Source organism: Protopterus annectens, chromosome 1.part0, assembly GCF_019279795.1.
Source record: "Protopterus annectens isolate FY-2018-M chromosome 1.part0, PAN1.0, whole genome shotgun sequence".
Classification (NCBI taxonomy): Eukaryota; Metazoa; Chordata; order Ceratodontiformes; family Protopteridae; genus Protopterus; species Protopterus annectens.
The window spans coordinates 1886909574-1886928162 of NC_056725.1; the positions used below are offsets into that span (position 1 = coordinate 1886909574).

Genomic DNA, 18589 nt, shown 5'->3' on the forward strand with positions numbered 1-18589 from the left:
TCCCTTCTGAAGGATATCCGTGTCCGATGCACTTTCCACTATGGCGCCCAGTTTGCAGTCATCTGCAAACTTTGTCAGCCAAAGTCCTCCCATGTTGGCCTGTACGTCTGAGAAGTAGATGCCGAACAATAGGGGGCCAAGGACCGAGCCCTGTGGGACACCACTTGTGACCGGCTTGGAGTCTGACATAGCGCCAGCAACTCTAACCCTGTGGGTTCTGTCATTAAGCCAGTTTGCAACCCATCTTGTGACATATGGGTTTACATTTAACCTGGTAAGTTTCTCTACAATACCCGAGTGGGGTATTGTGTCGAAGGCCTTTGCAAGGTCAAGGTAGGCTGTATGGACTGCCTTTCCCTCATCAATGGCCTTGGTGACTGTTTCGAAGAAGTCGACCAAGTTCAAAAGGCATGATCTGCCCTTGACGAAGCCAAACTGGGTCGGGTCCAATGTCTGCAAGTCCCCTATATCTTTGTTTATGAGCTCCATTATGATCCTCTCCATAGCTTTGCAGACTAGACTTGTTAAGCTTATGGGGCGGTAATTACCAGGGTCCGTAGAGGCACCGCCTTTGTGGAGTGGGACCACAGTTGCCGTACGTCACTCCTTGGGCACGTATCCTGTGGTAAGGCTGAGATTAAACAGCTGCCTTATGTGCGGGTTTAATTCCTCATTTAGCTTGTGTAGCACACAGCTGGGGACACCATCCGGTCCCATTGATGCTGTGTTTTTAGCTTTAGAGAGAGCAGCTTTCACCTGCGCATTTGAGATGTCTGGGAGGCTACACTCTGCTGGGATAGTTATCTCTCCTTTGGGGGGGAGAGGGGGGTGAAGTTTGCACTGAACCTGTCTGCCAGTATGTTGGCAATGTCTGTGGGTTCAGTTATTTTTCTATCATTTTGGACTAATTCTGAGCATATCTGGAAGTTTCCACCCAGGTTCCTAACATAGCTGAAAAAGGCCTTATGATTGTCCTTTGAATCCATGGCAGTTTTTCTCTCAAAATTGGCCTTAGTTGATTTTATGAGTGCTCATATTTTTTTACTAATAATGATCAGGGGTGACTTCCCTTTTATGGATTTTGTTCTATCATGTAATAGCTTTCTCCTCTTATTGTAAAGTTTGTTAATGGCTGGGGTCCACCAGACTGGACGTTTGCCCTTTGTGGAAAGAGTCTTGGTTTTATTTGGGATTGCCTGATCCATGCAGTCCTGGAGGTGTTCATAGAAGGCATTTGTAAGGGCTTCCGCAGCTTGGGTTGTGGTTTCCACTGGCTCAGGGGCCTTGAAGGATATCACACCAGTCTTGAGTAGTGTGAAGTTTGCTGTAGAGAAGTTCTTCACTGTGGTCTTTTTTGTTTGGGGTGGGGGCGGGATGTGGATTTCCAGTGAGATTAGTTTATGATCAGATCTCACCAATGAGGGATATACTTCCGGTGTGGAGCATTTTGTCCCCATGTTTGTGATAATGAGATCTAGTATATTTTCTCCTCTCGTGGGAACAGTGACTAGCTGTTCCATGGCATTTGAATTTATGAACTCCAGGAACCGTTGGGCTAGAAAGGGCTTGAGTAATGTTCCCAGTCTATATTTGGGTAGTTGAAGTCACCCAATATGATGGTGTTTGGAGATACATTTATACCCTCCAGTGTCTTCAGGAAGGCTGTGTGGGGTTCCTGAGTTTGAGAGGGTGGCCTGTAGCATGCTACAATTTGTAGAGCAGTTTTGCCTATGGTTAGTTGCACCTGGATGGTTTCCGAAGCTTTGTGCGTTGCCACCAACCTGGAGGTGTGGGTATCCTTTATGAATATGGATACACCCCCTCCTTTTGTGGTGTGGTCCGGGTTTTACTCAAGGTTCTTTTTAGTTCCAAAAAAGACAGGGGACTGGAGACCAATATTAGATCTGAGCAAACTAAACAAGTTTGTAAAGAAATCAAGATTCCGGATGGTCACGCTTCAGTCCATTCTACCCTTTCTGGGCAAGGACAGTTGGATGTGCTCGATCTTCAGGATGCGTACTATCACATAAAAATTCACAGACGCTCCAGAAGATTTCTCCGCTTTTGGCTGGGGACCAGTCACTTCCAATTCAGAGCCCTGCCCTTTGGACTCACTACAGCCCCCAGAGTGTTCACCAAATGTATGGCAGTGGTTACGGCTCACCTGAGACATCAAGGATTCCAGGTGTTTCCATATCTAGACGACTGGCTCCTCACTGCCACTACCAGGCATCAACTTCTCCAAGCCAGGGATTACACCATTCACATTTGCAGAGGGCTAGGAATTTCTATAAATTTCGAAAAATCTGCCTTGTTGCCTTGTCAATCTATTACTTTTATAGGCGCAAAATTGGACACCGTACAACTTTCAGCAAAGTTAACAGACCAAAGGACCTTGGACATTCAAAGACACGTCCAGGTGATTCTTCTCAGCAACAAAATTCAGGCCAGATTTGCTCTGAGGGTATTGGATCTTATGGCGGCCGCCATAGCACTTCTTCCCCTTGCCCGCTTTTACATGCGTCTTCTACAATGGATGCTATTCGCCCAATGGTCTTTTCAACAACTTCCCATGCATCACCAGATCATAGTAACTCCAACTTGCAAAAGGCATCTGACCTGGTGGATATCGTCCCCTCAAGTCCATCAGGGCAGACCTTTTGTTTCTCTTGCCCCGGTTGCCACGGTTACATCGGACGCCTCCCTGATCGGGTGGGTGGGGGGGCATTGTCAGGGCAGAATGGTCCATGGCACTTGGCAACCTTTCGAATACCATCTGCACATAAATGTCCTGGAGATGAGAGTGGTGCTTTTAACGTTGCAAGCCCTCAACGACTCTCTTCCCCTGGGAACTATTGCAATCCAAACGGACAATATGTCCGTAGTGTGGTATATCAACAAACAGGGCGGAACCAAGTCCTATCCACTGTGTCGAGAGGCTCTCAGACTTTGGCAATGGGCAATCTCTTCTCAGCGGTTTCTGATAGCAACGCATATCCCCGGGAAATCAAACATCATAGCGGACAGATTGAGCAGAGCTATTATCATGCCTCACGAGTGGTCTCTCAAACAATCAGTGACGGAAGAGATTTTTCAGAAGTGGGGCCTTCCTTGCTGTGACCTTTTCGCTACACCTCAAAACAGCAAATGCCCAGACTTCTTCTCTCTCTTCCCCCTTCCAGGCCATCCCCCCAGAGATGCTCTAACCCAAGATTGGCCCCGGGGACTTCTTTATGCTTTTCCCCCTTTTCCGCTGATACCTCAGCTAATTCAGAAAGCAACCGATTTGAGAGCCAAGTTGATTCTCATTGCCCCTTATTGGCCTCGACAGATATGGTTTCTGTTCCTACATCATTATCTCTTGGTACAGCCATGGCATCTGGACCCGGTTCCAGATCTTCTGACCCACCAGTCGGGTCAACTGCACCAATCCATATCTTCTCTCAACCTCACTGCTTGGTTGCTCCACTTCCATCCTTAGCCAGGCTTCCTATGATTTCTAATCCTGTCCGGGATGATATAGTAGCTTCCCTAAAATCTTCTACCAGAAAGATTTACACTAGTAAATGGTGACGTTTCTCTTTCTGGGCAAAAGCTAGGAACATAGACCCCTATACTGCTCCAATTCATTTGGTATTGGACTTCCTAGCTGAGATTTTTCATTCAGGATCCTCTTCTTCCACAGTGAAAGTTCAACTGGCAGCCATTTCAAATTTTCATATAGGCCTTTTGGACCACAACATTATGTCACATAAACTTTGCAAGGCATTCCTTCGAGGTATCTTTTTACTTAAACCTCCGATTAGAGACCCCCCACCACAGTGGGATCTAAATTTAATTTTTACATCCTTGATTCTTCCCCCTTTCGAACCTGCAGCTGCCTGTTCTTTGAAATTTCTTTCTTGGAAGACACTTTTTCTAGTCGCTATTACTTTTGCCAGGAGAGTATCTGAGCTTCATGCTCTCTGCATTCGTCCTCCCTATTTAATATTCCACAAAGATAGGGTATCTCTAAGGACTAATCCGTCTTTCTTACCAAAAGTGGCATCACAGACGAACCTAAATCAATCCATTGATCTTCCAGTGTTTTTCCCAAATTATTTTGATAGAGCGGAACAAAAGTTACATTGTCTTGATGTTCACCGCCAGCTCAGATAATATCTGGACAAAACTAAACTTTTTAGGAAATCTGATCAACTGTTTCTATCCTATGCAGAGAACAGGAAAGGCCTTCCAGTTTCCAAGGTAACTTTTTCTAGATGGCTGTCTTCTGTGATCACTTACATTTATCAGCTCAGAGGCAAAGAGTTGATTTCTAAGCCAAAAGCCCATTCTACCAGAGCTCTAGCTACATCGACAGCTTTTCAAGCTAGACTTCCAATAGACACTATTTGTGCAGCAGCCACATGGGCCTCTCCTCATACCTTTGTTTCTCATTACAAATTAGACTTGGCCTCCAGAGACAGAGCGAATTTTGGTTCCACCGTTCTCAAGAGTCTGTTCCATTGAGCCACCCAGGATAGAGGTGCTAGGGACGCGGTCCCATCCAGCAAGAATGAAGGCGAGATTGACAACTTAACATTTAGAAGTTATGTACCTACCATAATGTTCCATGTTAGTTGTCTTCTCTCGCCTTCTTTCTTGCGTCCCGCCCTCCATCCCCCTAGCCTGGTCAGACCGGGAAGATTATGCATCTTCTATTAAGAGGTTATTCCCTTTTCTAGCTGTTCAGCTTCTACTGTCACTAGATTAGGTTGATCCTTTCTAGAGGATTATGATGTTATTTAGTATTGTTACTTTTCTTCCTCCTCTTCAGTTGGAAGAAAATATTACTATTTCTTTAGCTACCAAACGAGATCTGGGTAGTCTCCGCCTTGCATCATGGGATATGGGTTGCTTCGAGCTGGTAAAATTAGCTCTCGAGCTTAGCAAGTGCCGAGTCGGAGCCGAGGATCGGCTCCGAACCCATCCAGCAAGAAAGAAGGCGAGAGAAGACAACTAACATGGAACGTTATGGTAGGTACATAACTTCTAATTCTATTATGTTGTAAGAGGAAACCACTGAAAATAATACATAATGTCTGCACTGTGCATCTGTACATCCTTAGAAATCCAGGTCTGAAGCTCAAATAACCTGTGACAAGTACAAATAAATACACAGTGAGCTGCTTTACACCCTGATCAGATAACTAGGCATTTCCTCACACCTTAATAGTAAGCCCACCCAAACATTTTCCTGAACAAATCAAATTCCAAGCAGTTATAGTCACCCCAGTCCTCTCCCCCACAAGTCATTCCTCTCAAAACCAAGGAGCTGCACTTTGCCACAACTTTGTAACGAGCCTGATTGAAATGGGTATTTTGATACAGTGTAGGTACTGTCTTATGCTCTTGGGTAATTGTCTATAACGTAAAGCAAAGAAAATAACGTATTGCATGAGAGATGCACATATATAATGTCCCTGGAGACAAAAATCTCACAAACAGTGAACTCAAACATCAAAATCCTCAGCAGTACTCTACACACCATGCCCATCAAGGCCATCATAATGCATACAATCCTTCATATGCTGAAGTTCTAAAGACTAATTTGCCTACACCTCAAAGACTTCCAAAACCAACATGGGCACAATGCACACTTATTAAGTTAAGCCTACCTCCTCACATAGCACAAGGAGTCACAAAGTCACATATGAGGAGTCCATAAGGCAAACATCTACCTAACCAACATTGTAAGACCTACAGATGTATCTCTTACCAGGCTAAGTAAAGAGTGATAGTTAGTTGCTTGCCTGGTGCATCAGAACACTCATACACTCAAGGCCTTGAGTAACAAGTACCATTATGAATTTGTCTTTGTTCATACTGGTGTCAGTGACTTGAGGTGTACCTCCCTTGACTATATGAACAGAGACTTGATAGTGCTCTCAGACTATGTGCCCTAGGCAGGTGTGTGCCTAACACTGAGCAGTATACTACCTTCACCAAGGATGATGCTGTGGTATGAGCAAAAAATAATTCACTTCAATAATTGACTTAGTTTATGGCGTTGTTCATAGGGGCTCCAGTATTTCTCAGCCTGGGAAAATATGATCAACAAACCACATTGTTCACAATTGATGGCTTGCATCTGTCCCTTCTATGTCCATACCATAGTACTTTTTTATGCAATGCCAACCTGAGAAACCTAGCAAAACAGTGAAGCAAGCAAAGGAATACATGAAGGTCGTACTGATCTATGCTAGGAGCTTAATCTCCACTCTTAGCAAACCATTCTCACTGTGGAGGACGTAGATATCTGTGTAGTGACCTGGATATGGTTTAAAATGGCAGCGAACACTCTGGCTGTGCAGGGTTATAATACCTTTCACACATTTAGACTAGCTGCTGTGCAGGAGGGGAAAAAAGGTGGAGGTGTCTCAGTCTTCATCCCAAAGAGACTCCCATCATGACTGGTAAAGCAACATGATGCACTAGAACTTCTTCAGGTTCAAATTGCCATCAGGAAGGTTTCATATCATATATTAGCTATTGAGCTCCTTCTATGACCCAGGAAAGTCACTACACCTGTCTACATGAACTGGAATCACTCAGTATATTAAATCCAATTTCTGTAGATGATCTAAATCTAAACTATCCAACTATAGATTGCAAAACTTACACCACCACTACTGCATAAACACAGAAATTCCTGGACGTTGTCACTACAAACACCCTGGAACAGTTAGTCAGAGTACCTACTGGGGAAACAGTATCTTGTCCTTATTAATATGGGGGCATCTTGTACCATCCCTTGGGTATCTGTCATTTGTTAGTTCTGATCATAAACCAACCTCCTTCAAAATAAAATGGAAACCAGAGATCCCTTCCCCAAATTTACATTTAGAAATTTCTGTTAGACGACTACTTATTCCTAAATGATACATTGGCAAGCTTCAAATCCCCACTTGACATCTCTGAATACATGGAGACATAGACCACCACACTATACCAGCATGTAAACAACTGCATAAATGCAGCTGTACCCTTTTGAAAAAGTGCAGGGCAAACCCCAGAAACAAACACCCATGTTGGGACCATGATATCGGCAAGCTTTAAAATAAAAGGAAGAAAATTCAGGCCAATGGTGAGAAGAGTAATTCCCAGAATGATAGAGCCCTCATCACTGAAATAAACAAGCAACTTAGGAGCTGAGTAAAATCCACCAAAGGCACGTTTGAGGCTAAAATAGCCACCCTAGCCAGAGACAATATCAAGACCCTTTTTAGCTATGTTTGTAATCCCAGAAGCACTATGCAGCAATGTGGTGAGCAGATTGTGAGCAATGTTACCAACACTGAGACTAAAGATACAGTGTACCTAATGGCCGATAAAGTCATTTCAAACTTCACCTCTTTCTCCCCACCATCAGACCCATAAGATTTACCTGAAACTGACTTGCTTCCAGTTATCACACAAGACCATGTCCTAAAAGCACTATCAGAAGCTAAACATACTGCATTGTTAGGTCCTGACAATATCCTTGGATGCATCTTAAATAGCATGAAACATGATTTATCCATCCCTCAACAACACTGTTCAGCCTCAGACTCCACACATGTTTTGTACCAAGTGAACGGAGAACAGTTACAGCCATTCCTCTACATGGCAGAGGACCACCTGCAGACCCAAGCAATTAGAGACCCATAAGTCTGACTAGCCTCATATGCAAAGCCAGGGAAAGGCTTACAATGGAACTGATCAATAAGGACATACGGACTTTCCAAACACTGGACCTGTTTCAGTTTGGATTCATCAAGTGCAAGTCATGCTTACTCAACGTGGTGGAATTTTTTGAAAGGACACCTAAGCAATGGATGATTAGAGACTTAAAGAATAAAGAATAAAATGGTACACTCACTACCCATTACTTTTGACATGATCCCCCATTCAAGCATATTAGAAAAGCTAAATAAACTGGGAATAAACCTTTATATATCACCCACTGGATTTCCAGCTGGTTCACAGATTAGATACAGGAGATGAAACTAGGCAAAGGTACCTCTACAAAGAGACCAGTCACCAGTGGAGTCCCCCAGTGTGTGGTACTACAACCTCTCCTGTGTGTCATCTACTTCCCTGAAGAAAAGGCCAGTACCAAAGGGTTCTGGTTGATTAATTTGCACATGACTGCAAACTTGGGGCAGTCACTGAATTTCCAAATGATTTGGCCATCTTGTGGGAAGGTTTGTCGCAAACAAATAACTGGTGTCAGAATCGTGGACCAAAACTAAATTCTAAAAAAATGCATTATTGTATCTTTTGAGAAGTCCTCTACCCTGGGAAACTACCACACTGATAATGCACCTCTAAGTATTGACCTGCATTATATGGATATAAAGCTTTATATGTTTTTTATAACTACAATCTGCTGCCTTTCGTTTCTGGCTTTCCTGTTGGTCTGGGTCACACAGTGTTTGATTACATTGTGGTTTTCTTTGTGCGGAATCTGCCTGTTGGTTTTGCGTTCCCAAAAGGAAATTGGCTAAGCTTAAAATGGCCACAAAAGCAACAAGCCTAGTACTTACTCATGAATCTGTAAGAAGGTGACCGCATGGGATCATATTGACTCACTAAAACATTTACTGTAAAGCATCTTTCATTAGAACAAGTCTGCTGAAAGCCACTTTCAGTGACCAAAGAGAAAGCTTTTTTTTTATATGTGGTAAACCTCCCTCCACATCCCAGTGTTTGGTAATTATCTCACACCCTCCTTACTGATATGTACTAACTCTGCAATCACACAGCAGGTTTCTAAGAGAAAATAAAATGACAGCAATTCTGTTACCTTTTCCATGAATTTGAATAGTAACATGTGTACATTATGTAGTTAATAAGATCAGGATGTTACGCAGAAGTGGTACATACAACTAGTTACATTTACTGAAGTAGAAAACCAAGGGTAGATCTCACTATATGTAATTGAACTGTTAATATGAGTGCATATTAAATAAGAACATCACTATAATCTTAAATGTGTAGAAATATAATGTATAAAGCACAAGTAGCAATGTAATTAGATGTCTGAGTTCTGATAATTTTTATTGTATTTTTATTTTATTTTATTTATCCTTTGTTGACAGGGTTAGTCCCGCTAGGCTGTTTTCAGGGGAGATCCAAGGTGATATTTTTACTATCAGGGGAAATTTTTCCAGGGCATTAGGGAACTTTCCCTACTCTTTTCAAGCAGGGATGCTGAATGAAGTAGCAGTTCTTGCTTCCAGTTCGATTATGGAGGCAGCTTGGAGAAGCAAGAAGAGGTATGGAAAGCAGCGAAGGCAGTAAATAAGTCATTGGAAATATAGTAAATGATTGTGGATTAAAGATGAAGGCAGTTGAGCATTTGCAACAGAATTTGCAGTCGGAGGAGTAAATAGAAAATCCAGAGGAGCTGAAGGTGGAAATAAGGGAGGTTATGGCAATGCAGGTAGAATTGCAAGTGAAAATGTTTGAGCCTTCACAGGATACTGAAGTGCTGTTTCAACAGAAGTTGTTTGAGAGAGATGCTGTATTCCAACTGGAATGTATTGTTGCAACCTCCAGTTGGGAGGGTTGTGGGATGTATATTTAAAAGATTTAATTGAACAGAGTGAACCAGAAAGTGAGAAGCCAGTGTTGTGGGGTGAAATAATGGAGAGTATACAAGAAGAAGTAGAAGACGTAAGAAGAGTAAGGAAGAAGTCATATGTGCAAACTGTAAGAGAAGGAGACAGGGAGGAAAAGAAAATGTAGGTGAAAAAGAAGTATTGTATAAGAATAAGCAGTATGAAGGAGAAGGAACTTGACATGTTATTGCACCACTGGGTATTGGTCCCAGAGAGGTAAGAAGATTTATTTACATTAACAAAGGCTCATTTTCTGACTTTTTTGAATCAGGCCAGTATATGGAAAAATTCCTAGGATAATATGAAATTTTAAAAAATGATAATGCTTGAAATCTGTATGTTGTGCAAACATTTAATAGAGAGGCAAAAAAGAATATTTACGTACAAATTCGAACTAAGGTGGAAAAGAGATATTGAGAGACTATATAAAGACTGTGTGCAAGGATGTTATGGACATTTCAAATATGTATGTTAATAGATGTTTATGGACTGGGGGTTGGGAATGTGGTGTTTTATGAATGTAAAATGAAAATATAATGCATGTACTTAGTATGATTAATGTGGATAGAAATGGAGAGTTTGTGAAATATGCGGTCAACCAAAGACATGTTTCTTTTGAGGTAAAAATGAACATTTAATTAGTAATTGTGATAAGAGAAAGTATTAAAATTTGTGGCAAATCTGGTCGTGAAGCAAAAAGATGTGAACTAAAATGTATAAAATGTGAACAAATGGGTCATTCATGGGTGGAATTGTGAAGTAAATAGGAAGGAAAAAGGGGAAAGAAGAGCAAGTGCAAACAATTGTTTTAGAGCATAATGTAGAAGTAGGACAAGAGGAAACAAAGGAGGAAAATATAACAGTAGAGATCAAACAATTAGGAAAAGATGACAGATATAAAAGGGGAGAAAAAGAAGAGGAGGAAGAAACAATCGGTTCTACCGTAGAGGGGGTTACTAATTGGGTGATAATTAAATGTAAAAAGAACTACATTGGGAAAAGAGTTAAAGATAGAAAACACAAATTTAAGACTATAGGTTTGAGAGCAAATAAAAGAAAAAGGATGATGAAGGTAAATAATTTTGCATAAAAGTGAAAATCTTACCTATAAATGTGAATAGTATAAAGAATGTAAAAAAGTTATGTGTATTGGAATGTTGTGGGTCATTTGGTATGGATATTATAATATTACCAGACACCAGAATTTTAACAGAATGAGAGAGAAGACAAGTCAATGAATTGTGTGTGTGTGTGTGTGTGTGTGTGTGTGTGTGTGTGTGTGTGTGGGGGGGGGGGGGTTACTTAGAATATAGGAGAAGAAAAGTGTTCAGGTATAGCAATTTTAAGTAACATATATAAATTTTGGATTGTACTTTAGTGATATTAGGTAGGATGACAATATTAGACATGAGATGGAAGAAACAAGTATATCGAATTGTTGCAGTAAATGGTTATGTTTCACAGAAAGAAAGGGAGATGACTTTTAAAAAGATTCTTAATTGTGTTAATATGCAAATAGTATTGGTAGGAGATTTTAATTGTGACTTAAGAAAAAGGAAAAAAGAAGGGACAAATGTCTAGGTAATTTTAAAAATCTTAAAAAGTGGAAATTTGTATTTATGGGATAACAAACATTGGACGTATAAAAGGGGCAACTTGAGAACAGAAATTGATTATTTTATTTCTGAAAGTTTGAAAATGTTATATAAAAGCATAAAAGTAACAGGGTTTTCAGATCATTTGGCAAGTTGGATAGAGATACAAGAAAAAGATACATAAAATGGAGGCATTAAAAGAATAAATGAAATGGATTTAAATGAAAAAGTTAAGAGAAATAATGATATAATGGTGGAGAGATCATATAGATGTGAGAGTATTTTATAAGAACTGGATAAGCTGGTGGATAAGTTTGAAAGAAAAATATAAAATAGGGGTTTTAGAATGGGAAAAGGTAAAAAAACACAGGAAAAGCACAATTATAAGGATACCATTTATGAAGCATTTAAATGTATAATATGCGATTAGATTTTTGAAAGAAAAAAAAGTTGTATAAAATGAATTGGGGATGAATCAGAAAACTGCTATTTAAACAAAGATATTTTTACAAGGAAAGAAAGAAGTAAAATCATACCTAAATAAATGGTAAAGGAAAATAGAAGAGTAATAAGAGAATTAAGAAATGAGAAGGGAGATGTGTTAAGACACAGAAAAAAAATAATGTATGTAACAAAAGAATATATAACCAAAACATTTTCTGAATATTGAACCAAACGAGGACATAGAGAGTAAAGAAATTAAAGAAGATAACAAGGTAATAGAAAAGAAATGTGGAAGAAGTAGAATATGTTTTGAAGACAATAAATCTGGACTCAGGTACAAGATTAGATGGAATTGAATATTTAATATACAAAGATATGCTAGAGTGGCAAAAAAGTATTTCTTACTGGTGTTAAATGAATGATTAGAGAAAGGGGTTGATGATGAAAGAATATGTATTAAGTGATGAAATATATGTGGAAAAAAGAGAGACTATCGTATATAAAAATTGGAGACTAATAGTGTTGGATAATGTGGATTATAAGATATTTATGAAAGTAATAAAATAATAGAAAGTAAAGTAAATAAGTTATTAAATGAAATGGTATTTAAGATAAAGGGAAAGAGTCAGGAGCTTTTGATGATAATAAGGGAAGTGGTAAACGATGCAATAAACAGAAATTCAGAGCTTAAAATCTTAGCAGGGGATGTGATTAAAGCATTTGATAAAATGCAACATGAAATATTATGGGAGAGTCTAAAAGAATGTAAGTAATAAAATAATTTATTTGCTTCAGTGTAGAAGAGTAAAGTTAAATTAGTAGTAAATAGGTAGTTAAGTGAAGATATAGAAATAAGAATTGGTATAAGACAGGGCTGTCCAGCAAGTAGCATTTTATTTGCATTAATTATGAATGCATTTCTTAATGACATACGTTCAACTCTGAGGGTAGCTGAGTATTGTACAACAGAAGGAATCCAGGTGCTAGCAATGTTTTCTTTTCAGATGGTATAGTACTAATTGCTAAAAATGAAGAATGGATGAAAATAGCTATCAGGAATCTTAGTCAAGAGTTAAAGGTTATTGGTTTAAATGTAAATAAGGAAAAGGTAAAGGATTAGGGTCTTTGGGAAAAATAGCAGGGATTCATTTTAATAGAGAAGAGAGAAAAAATTTAGGCATAAAATTTGGTGATGAGCTGCAGAAAATATATTGTAAAGAATGTTATTCAAAAAGTAAGGAATATATGAATCTTTTGGAGAACTTACAAACTGACATCCAGGAGCATTTTATTTAATCAATTTGGTTATATTAGGTAAAATAGCATATTTAGCAAGTATATTTATGATTTCAGTAGAATATGAAATAATTGCTGTCCTTATTTTTTCATTTATAAGGAGATCAATATTAAATCTGGTTAAAAGAGATGCACTTTATGTTAAAAAAGCAAGGAGGAGGATTGGGTTTAATTAGTCCTATTGTGCATATACCATCATTGAATTTATACAAAGTGTTGACATGGTTAAAGGAAAAAGAGAATAAATTGACAGGGATAATAAGATAAAAGTGTAAATAAAGTTAGGAAAAGCTTAATCATTTAAAAAGAGGGAAAATATATTTAAGTGCAGACATTACATTATATCAAGATAAAATATTATAGAAAATTAATATAGGTAATAATGATATGTGAATATAATGAATAAATATTGTTATGCTTTTCCATGGAAACTTAGGGAAAATTAAAAATAAAAGTTATAAAAGCAAAGTTAGGGAGATGTGAAAGATCTTTGGAATGTACAGATTTTTTGTGGAGATTAACACTAAATAGGATACCAGTAAAGGCAAATATGCCATATAAAAAAATAAAAGAAAGAATTTGTGTAATTATTGTGGTAAGGTAGGGACTGTGGAAGATATTTTTATAAATGTGAAAGAGTAAAGCCACTATGGCAAAAATATGTGAAAATGAAAATATAAATGGTTTGAAAAGTATAAAAGACATAAATATGTACATGATAGAATATGGACATTATGGCAGTAGAAAGGAAAGTGATGCTAAAAATTTAGGTAAAAAAAGCTCTGTGTAATATGAATTATTTGGAATGAAAGCTGAATGAGAAAATATGATGGAAAATGGATATCAGAGATATTGAAAAAGATGCAATTTTGGTTGTGGAAAAAAGAGTGACGGTGGAATTAATAAGTTGAATGAAAAAAATGTTAATGTAACTAAAGATGAATTACAAACTAGATTTGCAAGTTAAGAAGTGTAAATATTTGTAAATAATTGTAAATAATTTGTATATGTTGTGTGTATCTAACATGCATTATGGATTTGAATAAAGAGTCCCTGCTCTTTTTGATAGGTACTGTGGGATTTTTTACATCCACCTGAATTACCATCAACTCAAGTAGATGAGACCTCAGTTTAACATATAATCCGTGTGCATATTGTTGAACAGAAATATGAAAATGTGCCATTGGAGTGTTTATGTTGTGAGATCTGAAAATGCAACATATTGTGAGTGTAAAGCTGATTATTGAAAAGAAATGCTGAGCATTAATGGACAGCAAAGCCACAGGAAGGTTGGGGAGAAGGATGCAGCTGTCAAGGTGTTGAGCGGCATGGTTGATACTGTAAAGGAGTTGCTCAGTGGTCCCACAAGCTGCATTATTCATCATTTTAAGCAGTCAATGTTTGTGCTTTAGGAACTGTAGCAAGGAGCTAGCACTGCTCTCTGTGCAGCCTGAAGACTTTTTTTGGTCCTCACTTATCACTGAGAAGGAGTTTTGTCCTCTTTGCCCAATGGGAGTGTTGCCAAGGGTGCCAACAAACTTGACTGTGGCTGTAATGCAATGAAAAGTTCAAGAAGGGTGGATTTGAATTCTGGTATGTTGACTAAGGTGATGCCTTTTTATCTTCTTTCTAGACTGCTGTAGTATTTTTTTAATTGGCTTCGCTTGAAGCAGTATCAGTTTGTACCTTCTTGCCTATTCTGTCACATATATAACCCTATTTGAGCTTCTTCAGAACTGCCGAACAGTTCATTAAAGGCTGACAGTCATTAAATGTGAATTTTGTGTTATCTTGTTTTCAGGCGCCACCTACAAACCATTGGGATTACAGCTGCCAACACTTGGGGTTTGTTTCTACTCGTGTTATTATTAGGCTATGGCTTGGTGGAAATTCCTCGTTCATACTGGAATAGTGCCAATCGGGGATTCCTCCTTATGAAGACTTATTTTAAGGCTGCCAAGGTGATGAGTGAAAAAGCTGATGCAGAGGAAAATTTGGAAGATGTTATGGAGGTAAATATTTATTTGCTTGCTTTAGGTGCTTAATGAATAAGATCTATGCCTCTTGGCTCCAGGGTTATTTCTGACATCCATTTAGTGTTTGTATGGAGTTTACATGTTCTGTTCACATCAGTATAGGGCTTTATTGTGTACTGTATCTACTTTCACCTCCCAAAAAATGTGCAGGGTGATTGGGTACTGTAAGTTGCATTTACCTTTGCCCCTTTGGCCATGGTAGGTTTACCGTCTGGATTGTTAAATGAACAAACTGTTAAAAATTAAACTGTATGCATTACTCTGCATGCCAATTTCTGAGACAAGTTATGTATTTGGATTGTATTTTCAGGATTTGGTGTTCTGAGATTGTACTAATGACTGCTTGTAGACTACACATCTGTCTGAATTCTGATTGTATATAAATGCATTCGGTCTTACCTTGAGATTTTTTTTCAGTAGAAGAACACTGATGCCATAGATTTTGATTCTTTGCCCCTGTATGAAGTTTGCTATATTTGCCCTTACAAAGGCACACATGGTCATTATGTGGTGGGTATAAGTTCATTGTCACTACTCATCAAGGCTGTTATAACTCAGTGTTTGTGTTGTAAATACTACATTGGACAGGCAAGCTGTATGGTTAGAATGCATATACAAGAACATTTATGGGATATAAAGAATGCTTCAGCAACTAGTCCTGTTGTGCATTTTGTTAAGGACCACAGTTGTGATTTTCAATTATTTAGATTTTTAATTACAAGTACAAATGCACTTCATCTTCAGATCAGTTTATAGTAGTCTAAGCTATATGGATTATATCCTGCCCAGGATATGGCAACCAGACTCCTTCCAAAGCTTAAGGACACCTTACATGCTCCATAACCATTGAAAAGATTTAGAAGAACAGTGTAAAGTCAGTAGTTAGTGTGCCAAATCTTTAGAACTTTCTTCCAATCAAACTGTGCTCTTCCCTGCAGGCTTCAAGTGATCAGTCAGCTAATGGTTCTCAAAGTCTGGGTAAATAAGTACCCCAGTAAATGGTTTAGATTGTGTTTTTCAAGTTTGTATGCCACAGGAGATTGAGTCAGATTTTTAGAAAGGTTTTTCTTCAGGTTCCCCTCCTGAAGAGTTATTTATTTCTGATACTTTTTTTCAGAACGAATGAGTTGTGGGAGCAAAAAGAAATATCAGAATTCAAAGATATGACTTATTAACTTATTACAGGTGGATTTTCCTCAGCCTGCAGGTGTTCTTCCTATCTTACCAGCATAGCAACTAGCAGTTTGCCTGACAGTCAGCCTTCTGCCCCTCAAGAAGCTTTATAAATTATGTAAGATTCCTCAGACTCATACATTTCTGTTTTCGGACCATGCAGAAATTTCTTTGTCAAAACTATCCTCTGCCAAACATCTTTTGGCAGCTAAACCTACTCTTTCTGACAAAGATGAGAAAGCGTTTGACAAGTTTGGGAAGAAAATTTATACTACTTCCATCTTAGCCTTCAGAATAGTGAGCTGTCAGGCTCACATGTCCAAGTTTATTTTGGCTTCTTTTGAAAATATAAGAAAGTTAATTGCTGACCTGCCTTCTTCAGAGACTAAGTCTTTGAATTCTTTAAGGTCTTCTTTGTCTCTGGTAACCAAACACTCACTAAAACGTTCATCTGATACTGTATCCAGAGCAGCTGTTATTGAGTCAGAGATGAGATCATCTGCCTACATTCCCAGTATTTACAGAGGATGTCAACCTGAGATCCTGAATGTACCCAGGATAAAGAGGTATTATTTGGTCCTCCTTTTGCTAAGGTCCTTTAAAGATTTGTTGAAAGGGAAAAGTTCATTCTGAGGGCTTCCCAGATTTTCAACTCCCATGCCGTAATACTATAGAAGCTTTTTTTCCAGTTTACTTTCCTTTTATGTGAAACAAAGTAAACTATCTCAGCAGGGCACTGGTAAACAAAACTTCAGAAAGCAATGGCAGGAAGGTTTTAACTATATGTCCCTTCATGTGTTTCCCCCTCCCCACCCTGGCATTCCAGTAAAGCTGCCCCTAAGTCTAGGTCTTCACTTTGCTCTGTGGCCTGAATAATCAAAAAAGAAAGAGAAAAAAAAAGAGAAAAAACCACACTGGAATCGACACACTTTAAAGTTAGCGCTTTCGTTTACTTGAATGTTGTAAACTTCTTCAGACAATAAAAAATTCCATTCTCAAACCTTAAATACAATTAAAATAGTGATGTCATCCATTAAACAAACAACCCACCTCATTTTAAAGAAACAGTCAACAAGCCTAATAAAATGTAGAATGCATTAAATAGCACAAAAAATTCATTCACAGTAATGAAAATAAATTCTAAATGAACAATGTATGCCTAATGAGAAAAATCTCTCATCTTAAGGCTTTTAGTTTTAAAATGCTTTTGATGGAAATTACATCATTGAGACCTGGTGGGGCTGCAGCATTCAGTTTTAATTGCCACAACACTTCTTTCTCCTCTAGTTTTAAACAAATAGGACCACCCTTACCGTTATCTGAAACCTTATCAATTATTAAAAACTGAAATTCATGTCCTGGAAAGCTGAGCACATGTTTAGCTAGTGCATTATTGATGTTCTTCCTTTTAATAGCATAACAATGCTCATAAATTCTATTCTTCAGGGATCTATCCGTTTTGCCCACATAAAAAGATGAGCATTGGGAACATAACCCTAAATAAACCACTCCTCTGGTATTACAGTTAAATTTGTCATTAATGTAAATTTTCATTTTACCCACTGTTACTGAACTAGTCACTTTGATGTGTTTACACCAAGTACAGTTCTCACATTTGTACATGCCACAATGTGGTTTATGGCAGTAAGGTTTACTATATTCTAATATACTTTTCAAATTCATTCCTCTCCGGAAAGTAATCCGGGGATGTTTAGTAATGTGTTTGTTGACACTTTGATCCTCGGACAAAAAACACCAGTTTTTACAAAAAATAGATTTTAACAAGTGAGCGTCCGAGGAAAATGTAGTAATAAAATTCAAACCAATCGACCCATCAGTCCTCAAATAATTTTGAGGACATTTATCTACATTTAAGTGTCCTACATCTATCTGTGTTCCTTCATCAGTTCTTTCTTTGACTGATTCCGTCATTCTGTTAAGCTCCTTGATGTTTAAAATCGGCTTAAAACTACCACTGGTCCTTTTGTTTAAGACTTCCCCAATCAAATTGTTGATCAACCTGTTGGGGTAACCACGCTTCACAAACATATTCTTGAAAATTTCACATTCTTGAAAAAAATCTTCATCCAAAGTTGTCATCCTGGAGGCTCTAACCAATTGTCCCTTAACAACCCCTCTCTTCTGATGTTGTGGATGGCAACTGGAGAAGTGTAAAAAGGCATTAGAATATGTTGATTTTCTAAAGATTTTAGAAGTGAAACTCCTTCTAACTAAATCTTTTCTTAGTTCTTCTACATCTAAGTATGAGACCAAATCAGTTCGAAATTCCCACGTAAATTTCAAAAAGTTAGTCTGTTTCTCTATTCCATTCAAAAGGTTACTAGCTGAAACGCTGTCACCCTTCCATAAGATAAAAATATCATCCAAATATCTGGTGTAC

The 18589-nt window shown here is 38.3% G+C and overlaps 1 protein-coding gene across 1 annotated transcript in view; it reads left to right on the top strand.

Moving 5' to 3' along the window:
• The window catches only part of LMBRD2 (LMBR1 domain containing 2), a 1695734-nt gene that overhangs the window by 657574 nt on the left and 1019571 nt on the right, over positions 1-18589 (top strand). The window contains exon 6 of the mRNA XM_044069969.1: positions 14781-14991. Within this exon, the coding sequence (XP_043925904.1) occupies positions 14781-14991 (211 nt within the window). The remainder of the gene's footprint in view (positions 1-14780; positions 14992-18589) is intronic.